At 39.0% G+C, this 21,588-nt stretch overlaps 1 protein-coding gene across 4 annotated transcripts in view; it reads left to right on the top strand.

Annotated features, from left to right (window-relative positions):
• Positions 1–21,588, top strand: part of SMURF1 (SMAD specific E3 ubiquitin protein ligase 1) — a 47,563-nt gene extending 25,975 nt beyond the window's left edge. The window contains exons 2-18 of one of the 4 annotated variants that reach the window (XM_010570333.1): positions 1,509–1,547; positions 2,213–2,321; positions 2,930–3,063; positions 3,181–3,246; positions 4,124–4,199; positions 4,562–4,800; positions 5,602–5,686; positions 8,052–8,198; positions 9,485–9,689; positions 9,949–10,052; positions 11,753–11,867; positions 12,856–13,034; positions 13,900–14,037; positions 14,416–14,536; positions 16,049–16,250; positions 17,077–17,152; positions 17,897–21,588. In XM_010570333.1, the coding sequence (XP_010568635.1) occupies positions 1,509–1,547; positions 2,213–2,321; positions 2,930–3,063; positions 3,181–3,246; positions 4,124–4,199; positions 4,562–4,800; positions 5,602–5,686; positions 8,052–8,198; positions 9,485–9,689; positions 9,949–10,052; positions 11,753–11,867; positions 12,856–13,034; positions 13,900–14,037; positions 14,416–14,536; positions 16,049–16,250; positions 17,077–17,152; positions 17,897–17,996 (2,135 nt within the window). In that variant the 3' untranslated portion in view covers positions 17,997–21,588. Of the gene's footprint in view, positions 1–1,508; positions 1,548–2,212; positions 2,322–2,929; positions 3,064–3,180; positions 3,247–4,123; positions 4,200–4,546; positions 4,801–5,601; positions 5,687–8,051; positions 8,199–9,484; positions 9,690–9,948; positions 10,053–11,752; positions 11,868–12,855; positions 13,035–13,899; positions 14,038–14,415; positions 14,537–16,048; positions 16,251–17,067; positions 17,153–17,896 lie in introns of all 4 variants that reach the window. The other 3 variants (XM_010570332.1, XM_010570331.1, XM_010570330.1) reach the window with 3 other exon arrangements.

The raw sequence follows: 21,588 nt of genomic DNA, 5'->3' as shown, positions 1-21,588 counted from the left end.
ATTAAAGGTTGCCCTGTCGTGCTTCCATAGAACAGCGGATGACAGTTCTGTAATCCTGTTTTGTTTCAAATTGAATTGCCATAGTCCTGCAGACTTCTCTTTTTTGGTCAGCTGTTTAAAAAAAATACAAGAGAAGCTTTCTCTGATTATGCAGTTTGCCAATGTAAGAAATAAGTAATTTTTAATCCATTCTAAAAATAGTTTCCTGGTGTGGCTGCTTTAATTATTACTAAGACAGAGGATTTGTGTATTTTTTTCCATGAACATCTGGGTTAAAGAGTGGACAACTTTGGTCCGTTTGCTTGATGTGAGGTGAGGCAGTTTTTATTCTGCTAGCTGTTAGGTGGGGAACATTGCTCTGGAGTTGTGAGGTGGAATTCTCCTAGAAGTGTTTAAAAAAAGAAAAAAAATTGCCATATCTTTGCTACCGCATCTTCACTTTCCCCAGTATAGGGTTAAGGTGAGGCTGAGTGTAAGTAAGTCAGGAGTAAGGTGTGATGGAGATGAGGAGGAGAAATGGTCTGTACCAGGGGAAATGGCCATTTGAGTATCTTCTGAGCATTCATTCTCATGCTGAAAGATCAGAACTGGGTAGGAAACAGACTACCTCAAAAATAGTTAGGTCTTTTATAGTTATCTTCCTTTCTTGGATCCTAGTTTTAGATAAGTTAGAGCTCTAATGTTTTCATCTTTGGCTCTGTAGTTATTTTTCCTGGCCTGTTATAAGAGTTTAATGGATACTGAACAATTTGGATTGCTGAGATCATACTCAGCAGTCCTTATTGAAGTCCTTATTGTAGCTGGTAATAGACCTCGTAGAAATGGAGATTGATGTGAGTTTCCTGATCTAATTTTTGCTTAAACTACTGTGCTATTTAGTAGAATTGGAAAGGGGAAAATGATGTCTAATTTGTGGCCCTTTCAAAGGAAAACATCTTGATGCAATTTTTTTTCTGGTATATTTTTTTTTCTCTTGAGTGAGGTCCTGTCATACTTACCACAAACCCTTTTTGTATTTGCAGACTGCTTATGCTGTTATAGCATACCTCCTATGTTTTGTTTTACGATGTGTTGTGTACCTTTTGTGTGCAAAGAGCAGGAGGTTGCACTGTGTTTGATGGGACTTAGCATAGAGGTCTCATCCAGGAGCCCCATAACTGTTCTTGGTTCAGAAACTGCTTAGTCCTTATTCTAAAATGGGTGGGTTCTGAAACAACAACAAAAAAAATCTGGCTTAGCATTTGTGTAAGTATGTGGTATAGAAAATTAGGAGGTTTTAACACAGAGGGACGTTCATTAAATCTTCTGTGTATTGTAACAATAGAACAAAAGCAGCAAAGGAATTTTTCTCTTTATGTGAATTTTTATCTAATGAAAACAATGCTCACATTTAATATTTGGCTGGGTTTTTTATGAATTATGATCAGGTAGTATTGCAGCTGGTATGATTGCTGGAAAGGTTTTTTTTATGCTTTTAAGATTTCTTTATCTGATATTTTGTTTTGCAGTATTATGTGCCAAGAATCTTGCAAAGAAAGATTTCTTCAGTAAGTATGCCCTAATTGTATAACTTTCTGCTCTTGATTAATCAGATTTATTTGTGGATTGTGCATTACTGTCGTAGCTCATCCATTTGTTCTGTCGTTCCATTCTTGCAGTAGCATTGCATTACTACATGAGTACACGTTACCCTGTACTGTATTTAGATAGCGTAGACTCTAGGGTTAGAAAGACCAAGGACTCTCAAATTCTGGTTGAAAGTCTGGCTGATGACACCGCAGGCAGGTTGCTGCTTATAATTCTGTGTTGTGGGATACCAAGAGCATCAATCTCAAAGGGGGCTTTATTTGTAAAGAGTGCCAAGGGTAGAGTAAAATATCCCAGTGCTGCAGTCTCCATATTATGTTAAGGACTGAATAAGAATGACTACTTATGCATGGGTTACTTAAGCACTGTTAAATTAAGCGCGTTTAACCTTTTGTTTTCTAAAAAATTTAACAATTTATGGCAGATACCAATCTGTATGACAAAAGTACATTATCTAATTAGGAACTCAATTCCCTATTTTGGATTTACTAAAATAGTTTTAGGATAGTGGCAACTTTCCTTTCTTGACAGGGGGCGGAACACAAGTGGGAGCTCTTGATAGCATTATATTGGAAGAAACAATCTAAAAAGTATTATGTTTCATAGCACCTTTTCCCTTCTACAGGACTTCCTGACCCATTTGCAAAAATAGTTGTTGATGGGTCAGGTCAGTGCCATTCAACTGACACTGTGAAGAACACACTGGACCCCAAATGGAACCAGCATTATGATCTGTGAGTTGTTGATAAAGTCATAAGTAAAAAATATTCCAGGGATTTATCTAGTAAAGAGAATGCAAGTGTTGGCACTGCAGCTTCACTTTGTATTAGCAAGAAGAGTCACAGTTGCTGCGGAGGACTGATTTTTTGCAACAAGAAATTACCTGTTAATAAAGGAGTGGTACTTTGCTTTTAGGCATTTGAATTTGGAAATATTTGTGTGTCAGGTACACAGCACAACTGCTTAGAGTAAGCTCTATTGGAGCAGTGCAGCCCAGCTTTTACAAAAGATTGTCCTTGTTGTAGTGATTTATTTTTTTCAAAGTATTAGAAACATAAATTTTAAAAGTTTTGTACATTAATCAGCTTGTTGCATAGCTTTTAATGAGGCTGTCTGTAGTTTAATTCATGCTGCAGCAGTAACAATTTAACATGTTGTGTGAAATCAGTGCAGTAATTCATTAATAACACCATTTCAGGCTTAAGCACTTCTGTATTGATAATAAAGCAGCATACCAATGCACTAAAATGTATCAGAATTTGTACCAAATAAAGCATAAATTCTGTGGAGTAAAAAGAGGTTATTTTTTCTATAATTACTCTTCTAATATGTATTTTTCTAGATATGTTGGGAAGACAGATTCCATAACCATCAGTGTATGGAACCATAAAAAAATCCACAAGAAACAGGGAGCTGGCTTCCTGGGGTGTGTCCGACTCCTCTCCAATGCCATCAGCAGGCTAAAAGATACTGGATGTAAGAGCAATTTCTATCTGGTGCAATCAAGAACCTTCAGTGCCTTGTATCTGAGTAGTGAATAGTATTCCCACCCACCCCTGGTGTTTAGTTAATCTTCCCTTTTCTCATTTGCAGACCAGCGTTTGGATCTATGCAAACTAAATCCCACAGATACCGATGCTGTACGAGGCCAAATAGTGGGTAAGAATCCTCTCAGCTAAATGTTCATCTTCTTGAGTAAATACACTATCTGGACAAATGTTGTATTAAAAAAAAACAAACCTGTAGTCATTATTGCTTCTGTGCCTTTTCTGTGTTGTTTCTTCTGACTTTAATGGGATTAAATTACATAACCTGAAAATTTTCATTGTACTGCTCTGTAGGAGTTTGTTTTCTCTCAGTTGATAATGGGAAACAATATTAAAAAGAGGGAATGCATCTGGTAAGGTTTCTAATGCAGTTCCGGAAGGGTAAATGTTACTGTGAAACTGATTGCATTTGGACCAAGGTGACAGGCAAAGAGAATTTTACCTGGAAAAGAGGATCTGGAGGAGTTAAAGAAATTTTGCAAATTGCTGTTTTAATACCTTTGACTCATGTAACCGATTTTCAAATTTCAACAAGTCAGTGCTAGTTTTATGGCTAATTTACCCCATTTTACTACCTTCTGCTGCCCCCCACCCAACCCAAGCTTTTCATTGATACGGTAATGTATTCGGCAAACCCCAAATTTTCACCGTAATGTTGACATCTAGTGGTGAGTAATTTCTTTCCAGCTTAGCTTTCTGGATCCTCGTGAAACACAGATGTAGAACCTGACATGTTTGATATTTACAGAAATAGGCTCAGCTTAAGTTTTGAGGGGGTGATGCCTCTGGTTTTGCTTCTCCCTTTTTAAAAAAATCAGTAATGCTTTAGGGTTATAGAAGGAGTTTTGGTAAGTGGTGTGCTCTTGTGTGTAGGATATAGTTCTCCTTAATTTTTACCCTGTAAAAATGTGGGGGTTTTGTCTTTATGTTGTTTTTAAGGGAACAGTTGTTCTTTTATTATTAACTTGTGTTTTGTTTTTTTATTTCAGTCAGTTTACAGACACGGGACAGAATAGGCACAGGAGGTTCTGTAGTAGACTGTAGAGGGCTTTTGGAGAATGAAGGGTAAGGATTGTTTTCTTTACACTTAATTAGAAGAATAGTTTATATGTGGAAAGAATGTAATTAACACTAAAAATATTAAATATCAGTGTGACTAATATATTGTCTGGGAATACATATCAGGTAGTAAGGTTGTAGCTGGATACTTGAAGAAAATAAGCTAAACTGGATAGGACTTGATATTTTTTGTTACCAGTGCTTCTGGCACTTCCATGGGAAATGTGGGGGATAAAACCATTAAGAAAGTGGCATATCTTGGGTTAAAAGTTGCAGTACTTGAAGTAACGGAGGGAGAGAGAGAGAAACAGTTATTTCTGCATTCACTTCTCTTGTGATGGAAACTCTTGAAGTTTCCCCATTTTCAGACCGGTTTATGAAGATTCCGGGCCGGGAAGGCCGCTGAGCTGTTTTATGGAAGAACCAGCACCGTATACAGACACTACGGGGGCTGCTGGGGGAGGCAACTGTCGCTTCGTAGAGTCTCCCAGTCAAGATCAGAGGCTTCAGGCACAGCGACTTCGGACTCCTGAAGTCAGAGGTCATGTACAAACACCTCAGAACAGACCGCATGGTCACCAGTCGCCTGACCTACCAGAAGGCTACGGTAAGAGTTTTCCAGAACTATAAAATTGAAGTTTTTTTCAAAAGACTTCAGAGAAAAATTCTCCCATTTTAATATATAGATGTGGTTTACCTGTTAGAACATGCAGCATCCACGTGCATCTAATGGTCTGTATTTTGGAAAAGGAACTAAGCAGTGCAGATGGGAGTTTGAGATTGGCTAATTAGCAGTTGGCTACGCCAGGATACACTGAGGGGTTGATGGTAAATTAAACATGAGGTTGTGGTATGATGCTGTTACAGAAAATTCACTGCTAATCTTGGCTGTGTATCTAGGGAGAACGAATGTAAAGAGCTCTTTAAACTAGAGCAGTAATGCTATTTTTTCCTTCCCCCTTGGCATGTTGTGTAGGTTTGAGCCCACATTTGAGAAAAGATCAGGAATATATAAAAGCAACAAAGAAGCCAGTAGTACAGAAGATTAGGGAGGGTGAGATTAAGGAGAATTTAAATCTCAGAAAAGAGCACACCAAATTTAGGAGTAAAGAAATCCAGTTTGGGGGTTTGGGTTGTCTTGAAATCTAAAAATAAAAATGCAAACTAAAACATACTGGTGCGTGGATTTGTGAGTTTCAAAAAGAGCACAGAAATGTGTAGTCAAGTAAATTTTCGAAGACAGCTTTTGAGGACAAAACAGTTTATGCTGCAAGAGATCAGGATGATGGCTCAAGTACTTTCTCCTAGCTCTGACAGAAAGATAATATGGTAATGGCTTTGAACAAACTGTTTATTCTGATTTTTTTCAGATTTGTAGTTAAGAATAATCTGTCTTCCCTTTTCATAGAACAAAGAACAACGGTACAGGGACAGGTTTATTTTTTGCACACACAGACTGGAGTTAGCACATGGCATGACCCTAGGATACCAAGGTATGTACTTATAGTTACAAAGTCAGGGGTTTGTTTGGGTTGTTTTTTGGTTTTGGTTGGTTTTTTTTTTTTTTTTTTTTGGGGGGGGGGGGGGGTCTATGGCAGTAGGCTGAATCTTTAAAAGCAAAAATCTATTAAATGGCCTGTATAAATTTAAAAGAAGAGCTACGAGCAGAGGAATAGTTTTGGATCTTTCTAGTTACCTTTTCACCAAACATTAACGATTGCTCTTTTTGAAAGAGAGAGTTATCTACTTGTGAATCATGTAAAATGAAAGGGAAAAAAATATGTAGTCCTTCAGGAATTCCCATTTGACAAATTATTCCTAAAATGTCGATATGACTTTTGGTGAAGCTACAGATATCTGAATCTTACCTGAATTTCTTTTTTGTATGAAAACAGTGGACTGCAAATGGAAGAAAAAAGTGATGACTTTCTTAAAACCATTGTTTCTTGAGTATTGAACTTGTAACTTTTGCTCTAATAGTGCTCACTCAGGTATAACTGAAGCAGAGATTACTTGTCATCTTTAAACTTGAAGTGGTGTTGGGGTTTTTTATGCTTTAGACCAATGATTTGCAGCTAGAAAATTTGAATCCTGCACATGATTAGTTTAGTAAAGCTTCTTTAAACCTTAAGCTGCAGTTAATCCAGGTCTTTGTGACTAAGGTCTGGCGCTCTTCCTTGAGGAGCTCTGAATCTGGGCTGTTTCACTGGACCACCTGCGCACCAGATTCAAGAGTGAAACACAAAGTCTGTTACTCCTTCAGCTGCTGCGCTGGCTGGATAATACATGGATGTGATACAGGATATTAGAAAACTGATATAAAGTAGTGTGGGCAGAAGTGTTGATAAAACCACAGTATATGGAAGGATATGAAAAATAAAGTTGAGAGAGAGAAGATAGCTGATGTTAGATTAGCTAATATCGCTGGAAGAAGAAATTACAATGCTCATTCGTTCACGTCACTCATGTCAGGCTTGTGCACCCAAAGCCTTGTCTCTTCTTCAAGTGGTTCTGGTTGGCCTAATGAAAGGTATTGCTACTTCTCTCAACAAACCTTTGAGCCAGGTTTTCAGGACCAGCAAAGTAAGTGGACACAACAGTATCTTGTGAGTCACAGGTCACTCTTATTATAGTTGAAGGTGGCTTTCATACTACCAACTTGCAGTGCCAAAACCTAACCTTGGCATTTAGCACAGATGTAGGTTAAAACTTGATGTAATCAGATCTCTACAGTACTTTCAGATGCACAGCTGATTGAAACAAATGGTTACAACCATAATCTTCTTTAAGGAGCCTAACAAAGGCTTGTCTGTCTGCCTGTGTACCCCCTGCTGGCTTATACTCACTGGGACACTAATGAAGCCTTTGGTGTACAAAGTGTTTCTACCTTTCTAAAGCCTCTCCATTTACACATTTATACTGATGTTGCACAGTTAGATTTAGGTAAGGAAATATATAGAGTCGTGTCTTCAACCCTGGGTAACAGATGAATCCATGCCAGCAGTCTAAAGAATACTTTACTTAACAATAGCTTTTCCATCTAAAAATAATCTTCAGGTTTCCTTCCTTCCTTCCTTTTCTTGTCACTCTTGGTGTTTTCCTCTATTAGGTGGCTGGGGCCTTAAGTGTTTTCAGTTTTCTAGGTGTAAGCACATCCTACGTATTGAGTTTGAACACTACCTGAAAGTGAGTGACTGCCTTTAGCAGCACGTAGAGTGATACCCGAAATTTATCTAGGATGAAAGGGGTGAATGTGTTGGTAAAGCCTTACTCTCAATGATTTATCAGTAAAATAGTTAGGATTCTAACCTTGTCTAATTAAAGAGGTGACATTTTTGGGTTTTTTAGGTGATCTTAGTATTTGGCTGCCTTAGCCTCTTAACTTACTGGGTGTTTGGAGACAGTGGTTGGTGCAGAGGCCTTTGGTTAATTGTTTAATTTTCTGCATGTGGATCACGTTAGTGTTAATGGCAATTTTTCTGTGAAATTTTTGCTATGAAAAAATGTCTCTTCCTCCTTTTACAGCCCCCAGAAGCCCTGTCATCACCTAAATGATGATATTGCATATTGAAGTTACTTTTAAGCTGTATGGCTTTGTTACTTTCCAAGCCTTCCAAAGACAGAAGGTGTTTAGCTGATTTACCTTTCTATGCATGTACCACACATACATAGGGAGTTGCACTGCTTAGATTGAGGATTCTAAAAAGACAGCATTAAAATAGCTATTCTCTCCTTCCTAAGACTTTGATAGCCTAGAATCACTGAGCACCAAATTCATTCCCCCGTCTCCCCTTAATGTAAATTGGTCTCATCTTAACTTCAGAAGTGCTTTAACATTTTGTTTGCTTTTCTCCTTAGAGACCTTAACAGTGTGAATTGTGATGAACTAGGACCTTTGCCTCCAGGCTGGGAAGTTAGAAGTACAGTTTCAGGAAGAATATATTTTGTAGATCATAACAACAGAACCACACAATTCACAGATCCACGACTACATCACATCATGAAGTAAGAACCTTGCCTGATAAATAGTTCATGTCAAGTTTGGATTCTTAAATCTTTTATTTTTGTCCAATTTTAAGTATAGTCTGGGAGTCACGAGGAGCTGAAAAACTGCATGGTAGCAATATTGGAGAACAGATGCAACCAATGCTCTAGTCAGGGTCCGAGCATTGGTTCTCAGTGCTGGTTTTATCTAAGCTTTTGGCAGAGACTCTTCAAAAATGTTTTTACTATGCTTTGCAGCCCTCACATTTAAGGGAGGGCTTGCTTATTTTGGCACAACACTAATCTCTTTAGGCTGGTTTGACAAAATTTCCCCAAGCTGTGCTGGAGCGAATATGCAGTTCTGGAAATGCTGGGATGTGGGGTAGAGGGACTGCCAGGTGGTTCCACAGCAGTCTTCTCATGCCTGTCTGGATTAGCAGTTCTAGTTCTGTGCTAGCTATGCTAGACCTGAACTGGCTTCATGTTCCCTTGAGCTCCAGACAACAGGAATATAAAGCCAGCTGGGGTCTGGTCACCTGGTGCTGTGCACAGCCAGTTTGGGTTTAGCAGGATTTAATAAGCTCAAGCTCTGCATCATGCAAAGGCAGCTGAACTGTTACAGAACTGACCCTGGAAGCAGCTTGGCAGTGCTTGTTGAGCGCAAGATGAGACTTTTTCCTGGATCCGAGTTGTCTGTGCTTAAAGCCAGTTGGGGAATCTCTGTATCTAAAAAATATTGCTCCACCACCCAAATAAAGCACTGATGGGTAAGGAGACTTGAATGTATGGAGCTGCAACTATTTGGGACAGGTACATCTTTCTCTTTTAATAACCATAGATGCAGTATTTTTACTGTGTCAAGAATCCCCAGCCTTATTTTGCATGGAGCTGGAATAAAATTCATTGCGGTTGTTAGGTAGTTCCATTTACAAAGCTGTTGTTTGTTCCATTAGAGGTCTCTTTTCGTGTTTTCGTGTTATACTCTTGAAAGTTGTCTCCATATGGGAGAAATACCACACAAACGTTTTAATTACTGCTCAGTCAGCATTCAGTGATCATGCTCCACAGCCTTCCGCAATGTATTGCTATGTAAAAACTGAGCTGAAAAATGCTAAAACTCTTTATTGTAAATATCTGTATTCCTTAAGTCCCTGAATGTAGAGTAATGATGCTCTAGAAGTTACCCAGCTGAATACACATTTCACTCCAGGTTCCTCTTGGAGAAGCTTAATCAGTTCTTCCATCATTGTTTTACATATTCCTTATTGTTAAGCTTCTAGAATAAATATTCTACTTTTCTTTCAAAGTCATCAATGCCAGCTAAAAGAGCCGAGCCAGCAGCCTCTGCCAGCTCCAAATGAGGGATCACTAGAAGACGGTGAGGAGTTGCCTGCACAGAGATATGAAAGAGACTTGGTACAGAAGTTGAAAGTTCTTAGACATGAGCTCTCTCTTCAGCAACCGCAGGCTGGTCACTGTCGCATTGAAGTATCCAGAGAGGAAATATTTGAGGTATTTGATTGACTTTCTACTACTAATAGCAGCTGTTGTCACTCAAGAGTTAAGTAAAACTCATCTTTGATTACAGCAAGTTTGCTTCACCAGAGAGGTAGTGAATACCATGAAGTGTTACAGAGTTGTCCTTGGAATTTGCTTCACAGACTAATGTTTTCTGTAATTGAGTAACAATCTATGTATTACAGTAATGCATATTAGCAGACTTAATTATAGGAAGGAAATAAAATATCTACTTGTAAAAATACACATACAGGAATCCTACCGTCAGATAATGAAGATGAGGCCAAAGGACTTGAAAAAGAGGCTTATGGTGAAATTTCGAGGAGAGGAAGGCCTGGATTATGGAGGAGTAGCAAGGTGAGATTTGGGGGTTTGTCTGACACTTTTTAACTGTAAAATTGTTCTTAAAGTGACCCATGGCTGATATCATTCCCTTTCAGATTACCTGTTAATGGTGTAAGTAAGTTATTTGTGATCTAGTTTATAGGTAGTGGTTGTAGCTTCAGTCTTCATATCATGGTAGATTGGAAGGTGGAAGCATGCGATTTAACAGTTGTCCCACCGCCCTCCTGCTGTCAAAGGCTCATACTAAATGAGTTGGTATGCCTTGTATTTGGGAACATTACTGGAATTAACATGGGATTGAGGTGTTTCTGTTTCCCCTCTTCTCCATAGGTACTCTGTCTTCATCACCATTATGCAGTGAGTGTAAAAGGCTTGTTCAGGATAGGCTATTGATCTTATTGGAGATAGTGCTGATCCCAGCAACAGGCTCCAGTTTCATAAGTGAAAGTGTGATCAGCTCAAATTGTGAGGTCTTTCAAGAAGCGTATAGACTCTGAAGTAAAATCCAAATCACAGTAAAGGTTTTGTTAAATACACCTGTCTGATTTCCAGCAAATGGATTGCAAGACGATAGGGGTTCCTTTTTGTTACATCTCAGCCACATTCAAGAGAGTCCTCTGATCTGTTGGAGCAGGAGTGGAGATGAACTAATCCTAAACAAAGGCTAAAATTTTAGAGAGGACTTGCCTCCCTCTTAAAAATAATAATTCCCTGTGGGTTGCATCAGATCTGAAGTTCTGGAGCTGATTGTAGCATCACTAAAATGCTTATCTTTGTGGTGGCTCAGATGCATTGTGTAAATTCACTGAGAAATTTCTCAGATCCACAAAGGCTGCATCACCCACTTAGGTGTCTTTCAGTAACCCATCCCTGGACAAAGGAAAGAATTTGGAACTTTCTGAGCTGCCTTACCCGAGGCAACCTTGAGTATCCCCACTGTTGACATCCTGTTGCCCTGGTGGCTTTCATAATTGCTCATTTGCTGTAACAGACTCTTTCAGATCAGTATGGCTCCACTTCTAAGCATTAAAGTTGACAGTTCTCAGAATATTTTGGACCTGGGATGGGTGTCCAAATTTAATAATAAAGGGGTATTTGTCATGGTGAGTTGTGAGGTCAGAAATAGCTTTAGTTCCATTCCAGTCTTTGTATGTTACTGAGGTGAGAGAATTTACCTAACACCTCCTCTTTCATTGCTTTTGGTCTCTCTGCCCCTTCTGGCCTCTCTGCTGAAAGCAGAGCTTCTCTAGTCATCAAGCATTTGCAGAAAAACAGCTTTTCTGAAGACCTCCAGTGATTGAGCTGATTTTAAACGACAGATTTTGAGTATTTCTTTATACTGTACAGGTTGCAGAGGAGTGGATGTCTTAGTCTCTAAATATCTGAACTCTGTACAAAGTCAAGATTTTTATGGAAGTGGGTCTTGTTCAGACTCAATTTGTTGATGGCGTTGTCTAACAGCTAGCTATAGCTTCTCTAATTGATGTTAATCCCTTCAGTACTTCTAAACTAAAACAAGTCTGCCTGTGAGTGAAGTAGGACACTTTATGGGTTTTTAAGCATACCTTTTTGGTCTGTAAATGGCGGGCAGTACAAGGTGATCTGATTTTGAAATAAGCATTTCATAACTGATGATTCACAATAATTGTGTTGTCTGAAACTTAAGTGGAAGTTGCACCCTTCTAAAATACCTTTGGGTTTTTTTTGGGCAGAGAATGGTTGTATTTACTGTGCCATGAAATGTTGAATCCCTATTATGGACTCTTCCAGTACTCCACAGATAATATTTACATGCTGCAAATCAATCCAGACTCTTCTATCAATCCTGTAAGTATTAACTTTTGAGCAACATACCTACTTTAACAGATGTCCCCTGCAGTTTTTTGTTACAGCTGGTCTTCCATGACAAGAGTGTGAACCGAAGGGTAAAGCAGAATAAGGATGTGTTAATGAGTCTTATATTGATATAGTATGAAGCAGAGGGGGTTTGTTCAGAAATTAAAAACATGACAGAGGAGGTATCCTTTGATAAGTATCTCATTTCTTTGAGATTCCTCGGTACTAATTGGGATGCACGGTGGTTCTGAGAAGATACATGTAGGTGAAATTCATCTTCACTATGAATGCAGGTAGTTGTGTAGACAGCATTGTATTTCTAAGCAGTGTTCACCCCATGACTGTAGGGGCTTGTATGCCTTGCCTGCCCTTTCTCAGTAAGCTGCTGTGCTTGCTTTCTTTTCTTACTGGAGGATTTGTATTGGTGCAGACCCTAAAAGAAGTAGCAGTTCTGTATTAGTACAGGGGAATTTTTCCTGACATCATATTTCCTGACATTTGCTCTATAAGAAGGGGAAGATAGATTGGAAGAATCTCATCCATAGGACTTATGCCTCAGTTTTCAGAAGTCAGTTTATAAGCAACATGAAAGACATAAAGGAAACAAGCACATGACCTGCTTCCTCAAGAGCAAAAAGATTTTGATGGTTAAACAAAGAATAAACTAATTTGTTTGGAACTGTCATATCTTCTTGAATTCTGGGAGTTTCATGGGGATTTTCTTTTTCTGAGTTTTGCCATTTGAGAGGTCTAGAGGACTTGTATCCAATTTATTAGTCAGGTAATGCACAGATACTTGTCTGAGGCATTTAATCATTAAATGCTTCTGTTCTTGGTTATGTTATGAGGAAAAATGGTGGCTCCTTTTGCCCAGGGGGTTGCAGATAACTTGCACTGAACATAGAACTGATGGCACAGATATAACCACAAGATGTCAGTGTCTTCCTGCTGCCTGATTTTCTCTCCTCTCTGCCTGCAGGACCATTTGTCTTATTTCCATTTTGTTGGTCGGATAATGGGTTTGGCTGTGTTCCATGGACACTATATCAATGGGGGTTTCACGGTTCCCTTTTACAAACAGCTGCTGGGGAAGCCCATTCAGCTCTCCGATCTGGAATCTGTTGACCCAGAGTTACACAAAAGTTTAGTCTGGATCTTGTAAGTACTGTATTTATCAATTGTCTCACTGTAGAGAAGATGGGGTAGAGTATGTTAGCAATAGTGAGATAAAGCCTTACAGAAAATGTTTGCAAAAAATCTTGTAATGGTGGAGATCTATACAAAATTATTAAACTACTGTTTCTATGTCAAAAAGCTCAAGGTACTTGAGGAAAAGTTCTCATTGCAAACTCTGTGTTAGCTCTCCTTGCAGCAAAGTAGATACTAAATCATTAAACGTTGCATGGGTATGGTAGAATATCACAGTATCAAACCCCAAACTCAGGACAGAGTTCTGTGGGGAAGTACAGCCTGGTTCAAAAGAAAAACAACTTTGATTAAAATGGAAATAAATGGAAGAAATGTGGGCTTCTGTATGCTTACAGTTCAGAACAAAATCCAACATTCGGTGTAGCTTTGGGACTCCAGCACGGCTCTGCATTGTCTCGATTTCTTTTCCTAAATGCTGTTTTGAATTTTGTATTTAAAGTTACTGATGTTGTTGAAGTTCACTGCATGTGATCTCTTCCATGCTTCACACTGATACATGACAGCAGATCAGATTATTGCTGTATATATGTATGTGTATGTGTTTTTGTGTATATAGGGTTTTATTCATTATCCTGAGTACTACTAGAATTAGATGGATGACCCATATCTGATCAGGCTCTTCAACATGCATTAAGCTATATAGAAATTGGTGATTGTGGCAATATTCGTCTAGTGGTGTGACATGCAGATGACTAGTTACTAGGTTCATCCTGAAGACTAACCAAGTGTTCAGATAACAAAGCGTCAGCATCACCACTGAGAGTTATCAAAATATCAAAAATACTAGGTTTACCCTCTGTCTTTCCATTGCCAGAGAGAACGATATCACCCCAGTTCTGGACCATACATTTTGTGTGGAACACAATGCTTTTGGGCGGATTTTACAGCATGAGCTCAAACCAAATGGCAGGAATATTCCAGTGACAGAAGAGAACAAGAAAGAATATGTCAGGTATTGCAGACCAAAAATGTATCCTGCAAACATAATGGAAAGAAGGTAGTAAACAGATGAATTGTTTTTATATAGTGAAACTAATCAAGTAAGTATTTTGGGGGGAAACACCTGAATTGTAAATGCCATGAGTGTTTTCATACAATGCACTATTGTAAGACCTGGGAAGATGAAGCTGTGAATTGTACTTTGGTTTTTCTGTTGATAGTGCAATAATTAATTGTGGATGGAAAAAAGGAACTGATAAACATTTCTTTCATAGTACAAAACGTGTGTATTAAAACAAGTTCCTCAGTAATATGGGCATTTTCCAGCTCTGCTGTAAAAAGCCCAGTCCTATCTAGCTCATCATCCCTGACTTTCTTCTTTCCCCCCCAGGTTGTATGTAAACTGGCGATTTATGAGAGGAATAGAGGCACAGTTCCTGGCTCTGCAGAAAGGTTTTAATGAACTTATTCCTCAACATCTCCTTAAACCTTTCGACCAGAAGGAACTTGAGGTACAAGTTATATCCACATGGAATATTGTTTTGTAATTTGTTTGATCCACAATCAAGCACTGATTTTAAAAAAAACCAGAACAAAAAACAAATGCACAAATCTTATTCCAGTTTACATACCAGAAAGCTGTGTATTTGTTTAGCCAAACCCTTTTTGGTTTGTTCTAAACGTTCTTTGGGTTAACGTTATTGAGAGGGCTACTTAAACAGGGAGAGACAAATACTCCATGTTGTCTAACCAAGGACTAATGCTCAAAGCAGGTGGTCTGGGCAGGGAGGAAGTATTGCAAGTTTGAGGAACTGTTGGCAAGACCTAACATGTTGCCTACCCCAGAGCTTGTTTTCTTCAGTAACTGTTTTCATACATGGCTGTTTCCATATGCACATAGGGCATGGTTTACAGGGGCTAAAATAGAAGTGTAGAGCATATAGAAAAGAAATTAATTTGTCTTCTCATTTAATCCTGAGATGCAGAATGCTACCTCTTAAAATAATTCTTGTTACAGCAATTTTTCCTCTGCTTTTGCCTTTTCAAAAAAATAAGGCAACTTGTGGAATATGGACCATTTGTGGTATTGGAAGCACTAGCTTTGTGCTAGTTGTTTGTGCATACTCATTAATCCCATGAAGTTATTCCATTCCATTTCTTAGCTGCTTGAAAAGGTAGATTAAAAATCCATTAAATATTTCAATACTGTCTGCGTCAGAACAGTCACAACTGTCCTAATAATGTAAATGAGTGTAAGCGGGTGCTGTCTTGGTGGCACAAAAAGGCAGCTGCTAAATGGTAGCTCTTAGAAACGTGATCCTCAATACGTAATACTATGGGAAATTTAGAATATGACACACGTTTTGAGGGATGAAGTTTTCTCTATGCCATTTATTTGTCGTTGCCATGGGTGGTGGTTTGATTCATGGCCAGCAGTGACTTCCTTTTACAGTATTTTGCAACCTGGTGTCATCTGGAAAAGAGATTGAAGTAGTATGTCTGGTCTGTGTCAGAGCCTCTCTCAAAAGACATCAGAAAACAGATGAAAAGTTTCTGTAGTTTGTTGTGGAACAACAAACCAACTAGGATGTTACTGTAAGCTGAGCAGGATTCTGTCTTAGCTGGTATTGGCACCTCTAGGACAAACCTGCATCAGGACAATGATGTTGTGTAGCGCAGTAGATGGCATGCTGCTTTCTAAGTCTGTGCTGTGCCCTCAAAGATAATGCTGTACTTTTCAGGTAGCGTAGATTTAACAAAGCAAGTCTTGAATGGGCTTCTGACTCCAGTTCCTTGTGAAAATTCTAGTTCTGATAAGTGTACTCCTTGGCCTCAGTTTCATTGCAGTTAAACTGGAGAGATTTAACATCCATTCTAAACTGTTTTGGAGCATTACTTGCACCAAAAAGGTGGTTCAAGCGCATAAAGAATGCTAGGCTTTGCAAAATGGTTGGATGTATGTTTTTATAGCTGCAAACCTGAAATGACTCTGAATGTTAAAGCATTTTCTAATCCTTTAACAGCTAATCATAGGAGGCCTGGATAAGATAGACCTGAATGACTGGAAGTCAAACACACGTCTAAAGCACTGCATGGCAGATAGCAATATTGTGAAGTGGTTCTGGCAAGCAGTGGAAACATTCGATGAAGAAAGAAGGGCAAGGCTGCTGCAGTTTGTGACGGGTTCGACACGCGTCCCACTTCAAGGTTTCAAGGCTTTACAAGGTGACTGATGTGGAGGCCGAGTTAATCTGTCGTGGGAGAAAGAGATAAAAATTGTGTGGTATTTACTAGACCCTTGTAAAATACCAGTGTATTACTGGACAACTCAAGCACTTACAAACTTTAGATCCCAAGAGCAGTTTTACATTTGTCAGCAGCTCTGCTGATGGCGAACAGTTTAGCCATTGCTGATAGTGGTAGAAGCTGGTAAATCTGTCATCATGTAGCGCTTTGACTAGTGTCAATATTAGCTAATCAGTCTCCTACAACTCTGCAGACTGATGTTAAAATCATTGGGTGGAAGCATGCATATGATTATAGAGCTGACCAAACAACATTTTTACATGAGAATTGTATTCCCTTCATTGTTTGGCAACAAACCATTAGACTTTAAAACAAGTTCCTGAAAATTGCAGTTTTTGTCATCAGAAAGGGTGGCAGTGTTGTAGGCTGTTGCGATTCTCCTGATAAAGTTCCATCTGTTGGCTGACAGTAAACTGATGTTCAAAATTGAAATACATAGTTCTGTTTTACAAGGAAAACCTTCTTGCACTTAAGTCTTTTAATTTTTGAAGGTGCAACTTTGTTGCTATAAAATTTAGCAGCTTTCCAAAATACTAGTCTGCAAATTAATTGTCATGACCAGCCCTATCACTTCTGCCATCCCTTCATCAGCTGCATATCTGATCTACAGATTTAGCTTATGACATACTTGTGCTTGCAGCTGTAATTTTCTCTCTTGCCTTTTTATAAGTAGCAAAATTTGTGTCCATGAATGATGTTTTGTTGAAGTGCATTAACTAGAATGTCTGTCTGTAAGGTTCTACAGGCGCTGCAGGACCCAGACTGTTTACCATCCATTTAATAGATGCAAACACAGACAACCTTCCAAAAGCCCACACTTGGTAAGATGAAAACATTCTGCCTGTTAGTGCTTGCTTTCCTTTTGTCTTGGTTTAAAGGAGTCATCTCTGTTTTGTCCTGCGTATGGATTGACCATGTGATATGCATAGATGACTCCAAGTGTGCTCTGCTAGCTTGGAAATATCTGTGCTCTGCAGCCAGCAAAATAATCGACTTCTCTTCTTATAGCTTGATTTGTCTTCTATCTGTGGTTTCATTTATCCCACAGTTGATTATTCTGGATAGTGAGGTGTTTGTAAGTTTATTTCTATGTGTTCAGCAGAAGTATTCACCGAGAAATGACTCACATCAGTGAGTCCTCGTACAGGATTACAAAGAATAGTTTTCAGATGTAAAATGTAGGAAAAGCGTGCTATTGGTACAGTATAGGCACAGAACCGAGCTCTCGTACGGAAGTCTCACTCTTTCAGAGACAGGAAATCATTTCAGCAGTGGCACAGATTGTCTGCAGGCAGAGCAGGGAGTACGCCTGTCTGATGTCTTGCTTTATTTGCAAGTCTCCTGCATCTGCCACCTGCCTCCTCCTCCCAAATGCTGCCCTATTAAGTCGTGCGTTCCTGCTGCAGAAATGCAGTTGTTTTCTATCTTGTCTCGTTTGGCCACGGAAGTGGCTGAGGCTTTCTTTGATTTTTTTTTTTTTTTACTGATCTAGCTAGTCTAGAAATTGTTTTTCCAATAAATATTTTAGATTCATATACTGCAATGTGTTGTTATTTTACCTCTAGCTTTAACCGGATTGACATTCCGCCTTACGAGTCATATGAGAAGCTTTATGAGAAGCTGTTGACAGCTGTGGAAGAGACATGTGGGTTTGCTGTGGAGTGAAAAAGCAACCAAAGGAAACAGATGCTAGCTCATGGACCACCAAATCAAAAGCTAGAAGAAGCTTGCTGTGAACTTCCTGCTAAGCTGTCTGAAGCATCGGAACTCTAGACAACTTAGAGATGGGGCTGTTTCCCTTCCGCCGCTGGTGGATGAGGGTGGGGGTAGGGGCTTTTGTTGGTGGTTTCCAACTCTATTTTCTCCCCTTTGTTACAATAACCCCTTCCCTCTTCTTCCATCCCCCAAAAAAAGAAATGCAGCCAAGTTCAGCATTTGGCTTTGGTTACACAGGATATTCTGCTAGATTTGTAACACATATTGTGATAGGGTCAGTGACCTGTGGGGTTTTTTTAACAGGAGAATCAAAGTATAATTAAGAATGAGCTTAATTGGTGAGGACTTGCAACTGGTAGGTGTACCTGGTTAGTTTGTCTTAAATCAAGCTTGAGCCCTTGTAAAGTCCGGCGGGTGCATAGTGTCTGACTGGCACTAGAATTTGCATTGCACATTTTAAACACCTGTTTAAAAAGTAAACTTCTAGCAGAAAATACCTCCATATGAACACTTAACTGAAAGGTAAAGAAATCCAAGTTCTGCCTTAGCAGGAAGCTCCCAGTGGAAGCTGTGGCTCACCTTGAGAAAAGTGAAGGAATCTGGGACAGCTTAAATGGTATTGTGTGATTTCTTTTTGGTTGTCCTGGCTGAAATCTAATTGTTTTGCACATGAAAACAATTATTTCCTCCTGCAGAATTACTTTCCATAGTTCATTCAGATCTAAGTACCTTGCAGAGAAGCCTTGTAAGGAGGAGACAGAGGATAAAAATCTATTCAGTCCCAAAGCTGTGATTTCTGTGCCACTGTTTTACCCGAGATGTGTTTGTGTGACTTCAAATTCTAAGACTCACATGGATATTGCTGAAACCTAAGTTAACAGAGCAGACTTCTGAAGTGTTTGGCCTTGGGAAAGGTTTATTTGGAGGTTGAGGTAAAAGGGTAACTATACAGTGAGTACATTTTAAATGTTATGGAAAGCTATTGGAAGAATTTATGACTTCAGTTCTGTAGGGATGAAAATTTCTCCAGAGAGCCATATAAGGCTATTTTGTCAAATATCTGAAACTAATATTGAAAGGTTTGTTCTCTAACACATTGCTAAAACAACTTCCCAGGGGAAACAAAAGCAAATCAAATACCTGAATCACTAACAATTTTTCCAGTTTGCACACCAAGATGAGACAGTATTTTAACAAATAACACGGCTTCAGAAAGACCCAGTTATCTATCAAACATGTCTAAACTTAAGTAAAGCAGACTTGCTTGTATAGGATTTTTTTCTTTGGCAAGCCTGATTTTTAGAGAGATTCATTACTGAAACATTTAACAGATGTTATGTTTATGGAATAGTGCATTGAAATTCAGCTGTGGGTGAGAGATCGTTCTTAGAAGATGTCTACTGGAATACTTCTATTTTGTCTTTTTTTAATTGAATTTGATAATAGCTTTAAACTGTGATAGGACAGAAAGTAGACACTTGTCAAAACCCTGGCATCTTTCTCTGTTTTGTTTGTTTGTGGTTTTCTTTTTTCCATTGACCATAATTCTTGTGATTTGTTGTTGGGAGTAAGGATTGCATTGGAGGTGTAAAATTGTACCATATTGTGAGATTTGCACGGGGTGGCTAAAGATGCTCGTCCTGCAAGACTGTACAGGAGAGGCATATTTAGACCCATGTTCTGTAGGAATCTTTTGGCACTTGGGGACCAGTTTCTGCAGTAGTGGTTGTTGGGACGTAAATGAAACTGTGTGACACTTTTGCAGAAAAGAGAGGAAATGCAACTGTCAGCAGACAAGCATCTGTACGGTCTTGGGCTGAGTAGCAGAATCCCCACAGCCCTGGCTTTTCAAAATGGCTGTGAAGTCATACCTGTTCATAGAGTGTATTTAATCCTTTCAGTATGTTTGTTTGAATGTGCAATAAACCAGTCAGATAGGAAAACTGCAAAATGGATTATTGCCCAAAAGCTTTGCATGCAGTCTCATGTGGATTTTTCACTAAAAGTTTAAAAAAAAAAAAAAAAGATACTAAAGCCCACCACTAACAAAAATCCTATCACACAAGCTCTACATGCAGCACAACTGGCTCAGTAAAAACCAAGCGAGGTGAAGGTAAAGGCCCTTGATTTGGAGATCTATAGGTCAAGTAGCTTTATGTCAATGACACAGTTGACATATGATAGTTCCTAATGTCTTTGCTAGGTCAGTGTTTTATTGAATGCACAAAATAAGAATAGGCAAGGATTGTTGTTTTGAAAAGTCCGTCTGTTTTTTGCTGTATTTAAAAGCCCTTGTCAAGGTACCTCCTCCATGCTGACAGTAATGAGAATAGGGCACTGTCTTTTTAATTATTTCAGTTCTCTTTTAAACAGCTTCACCACCTCTCCCATTGTGTCGTCTTTGCAATTTTGTGCCACTTCAGTGACGATAAAGACATTTTTTTGTATTGTTCTGTACATGCGTTTGAGGCAGGCCTTAAAGCTGGTTGGCTGGATGGAGGAAAATAAAGAAGTGAGGCAGAATGGGTTTTAAGCGATGGCTTGTTCTTCCTATGGCTGGTTTCAAGGCCAGGGAAGGATGAAATGCAAACAAGAGTTTGCGTGGCTTGAGCCATTGACTCTCTGATTTCTCGGGAGCTGTTTGGATAACCTCAGCTGTCTGAATTTGTATGTTCATTCCCACTTGGTCTGCCAGCACTTGAACTGGTTGTTACTTCTCAAACTTGCCCAAAGAATAACATCAAGTCTGGCGTTCATTTTGTCATTACACGTTCCACCTTGTACATGGATACTCTTGGATCTGACCTGAAGGAAATACAAGGTACAGTGTGTCTTTTGTTCCTGTCCTAAAGGCAAACCTAAAAGCTGGTCCATTGGCACAGACCTTCAGTGCTTGCCCTGATACTGCTCATCAGCCTATACTATATGCTCAGGGATGTAGGAAACCACCACTTTGCTCGTGTTTTTAAATCGGGAAGAAATGAGACTGTTTTATGAATGTTAGCGTTAACTTGGGCATTATGTTAGACAAGACCCTGCTTCAAAAAGGCTGCTCGAAGCTCCAGATGGTGAAATCAGCGTTTGCTCAGCAGTATGTACTTAGTTCAAGTCGAGGTGGTTATGAAATCCAGCAGATTTTGTAAATTAGTGATCCAGCCACCGGGCCCTCTGGAGCTGGTGCCCAGGTTCAGGGCCGTGTGGTACAGCAAGTTCCCAGAAACACAGTATGGATCTGTTTTTAATTTGTTAATTTTTTGTTCCTCAACCACTTTATAATGTATTTTTTTTAATTTATTATTTTGTAATGTCATGTTTAAGTATTGCTGCTATCCTTGTTATTCTTCCCACTGTTTTTATTGCAGATTTATTTTGTGAAAGTTGTACACTAATGTTTCATTTTATGTCTAAATCAAAGTATTTAAAGAAATACTAGTTCTATTTAATGTGGTTATGGAACCAGCTGGAATAAACAGTGATTGTATAGTAGGCTGGACCCAGGAGGTCATGTTCATTTTTGTTACATATGCAATAAACTCACAAC

Source organism: Haliaeetus leucocephalus, unplaced genomic scaffold, assembly GCF_000737465.1.
Source record: "Haliaeetus leucocephalus isolate CR32 unplaced genomic scaffold, Haliaeetus_leucocephalus-4.0 Scaffold295, whole genome shotgun sequence".
Lineage (NCBI taxonomy): Eukaryota > Metazoa > Chordata > Aves > Accipitriformes > Accipitridae > Haliaeetus > Haliaeetus leucocephalus.
The sequence above is the reverse complement of the archived record's forward strand: the minus strand, read 5'-3'. Positions and strand labels throughout refer to the sequence as shown.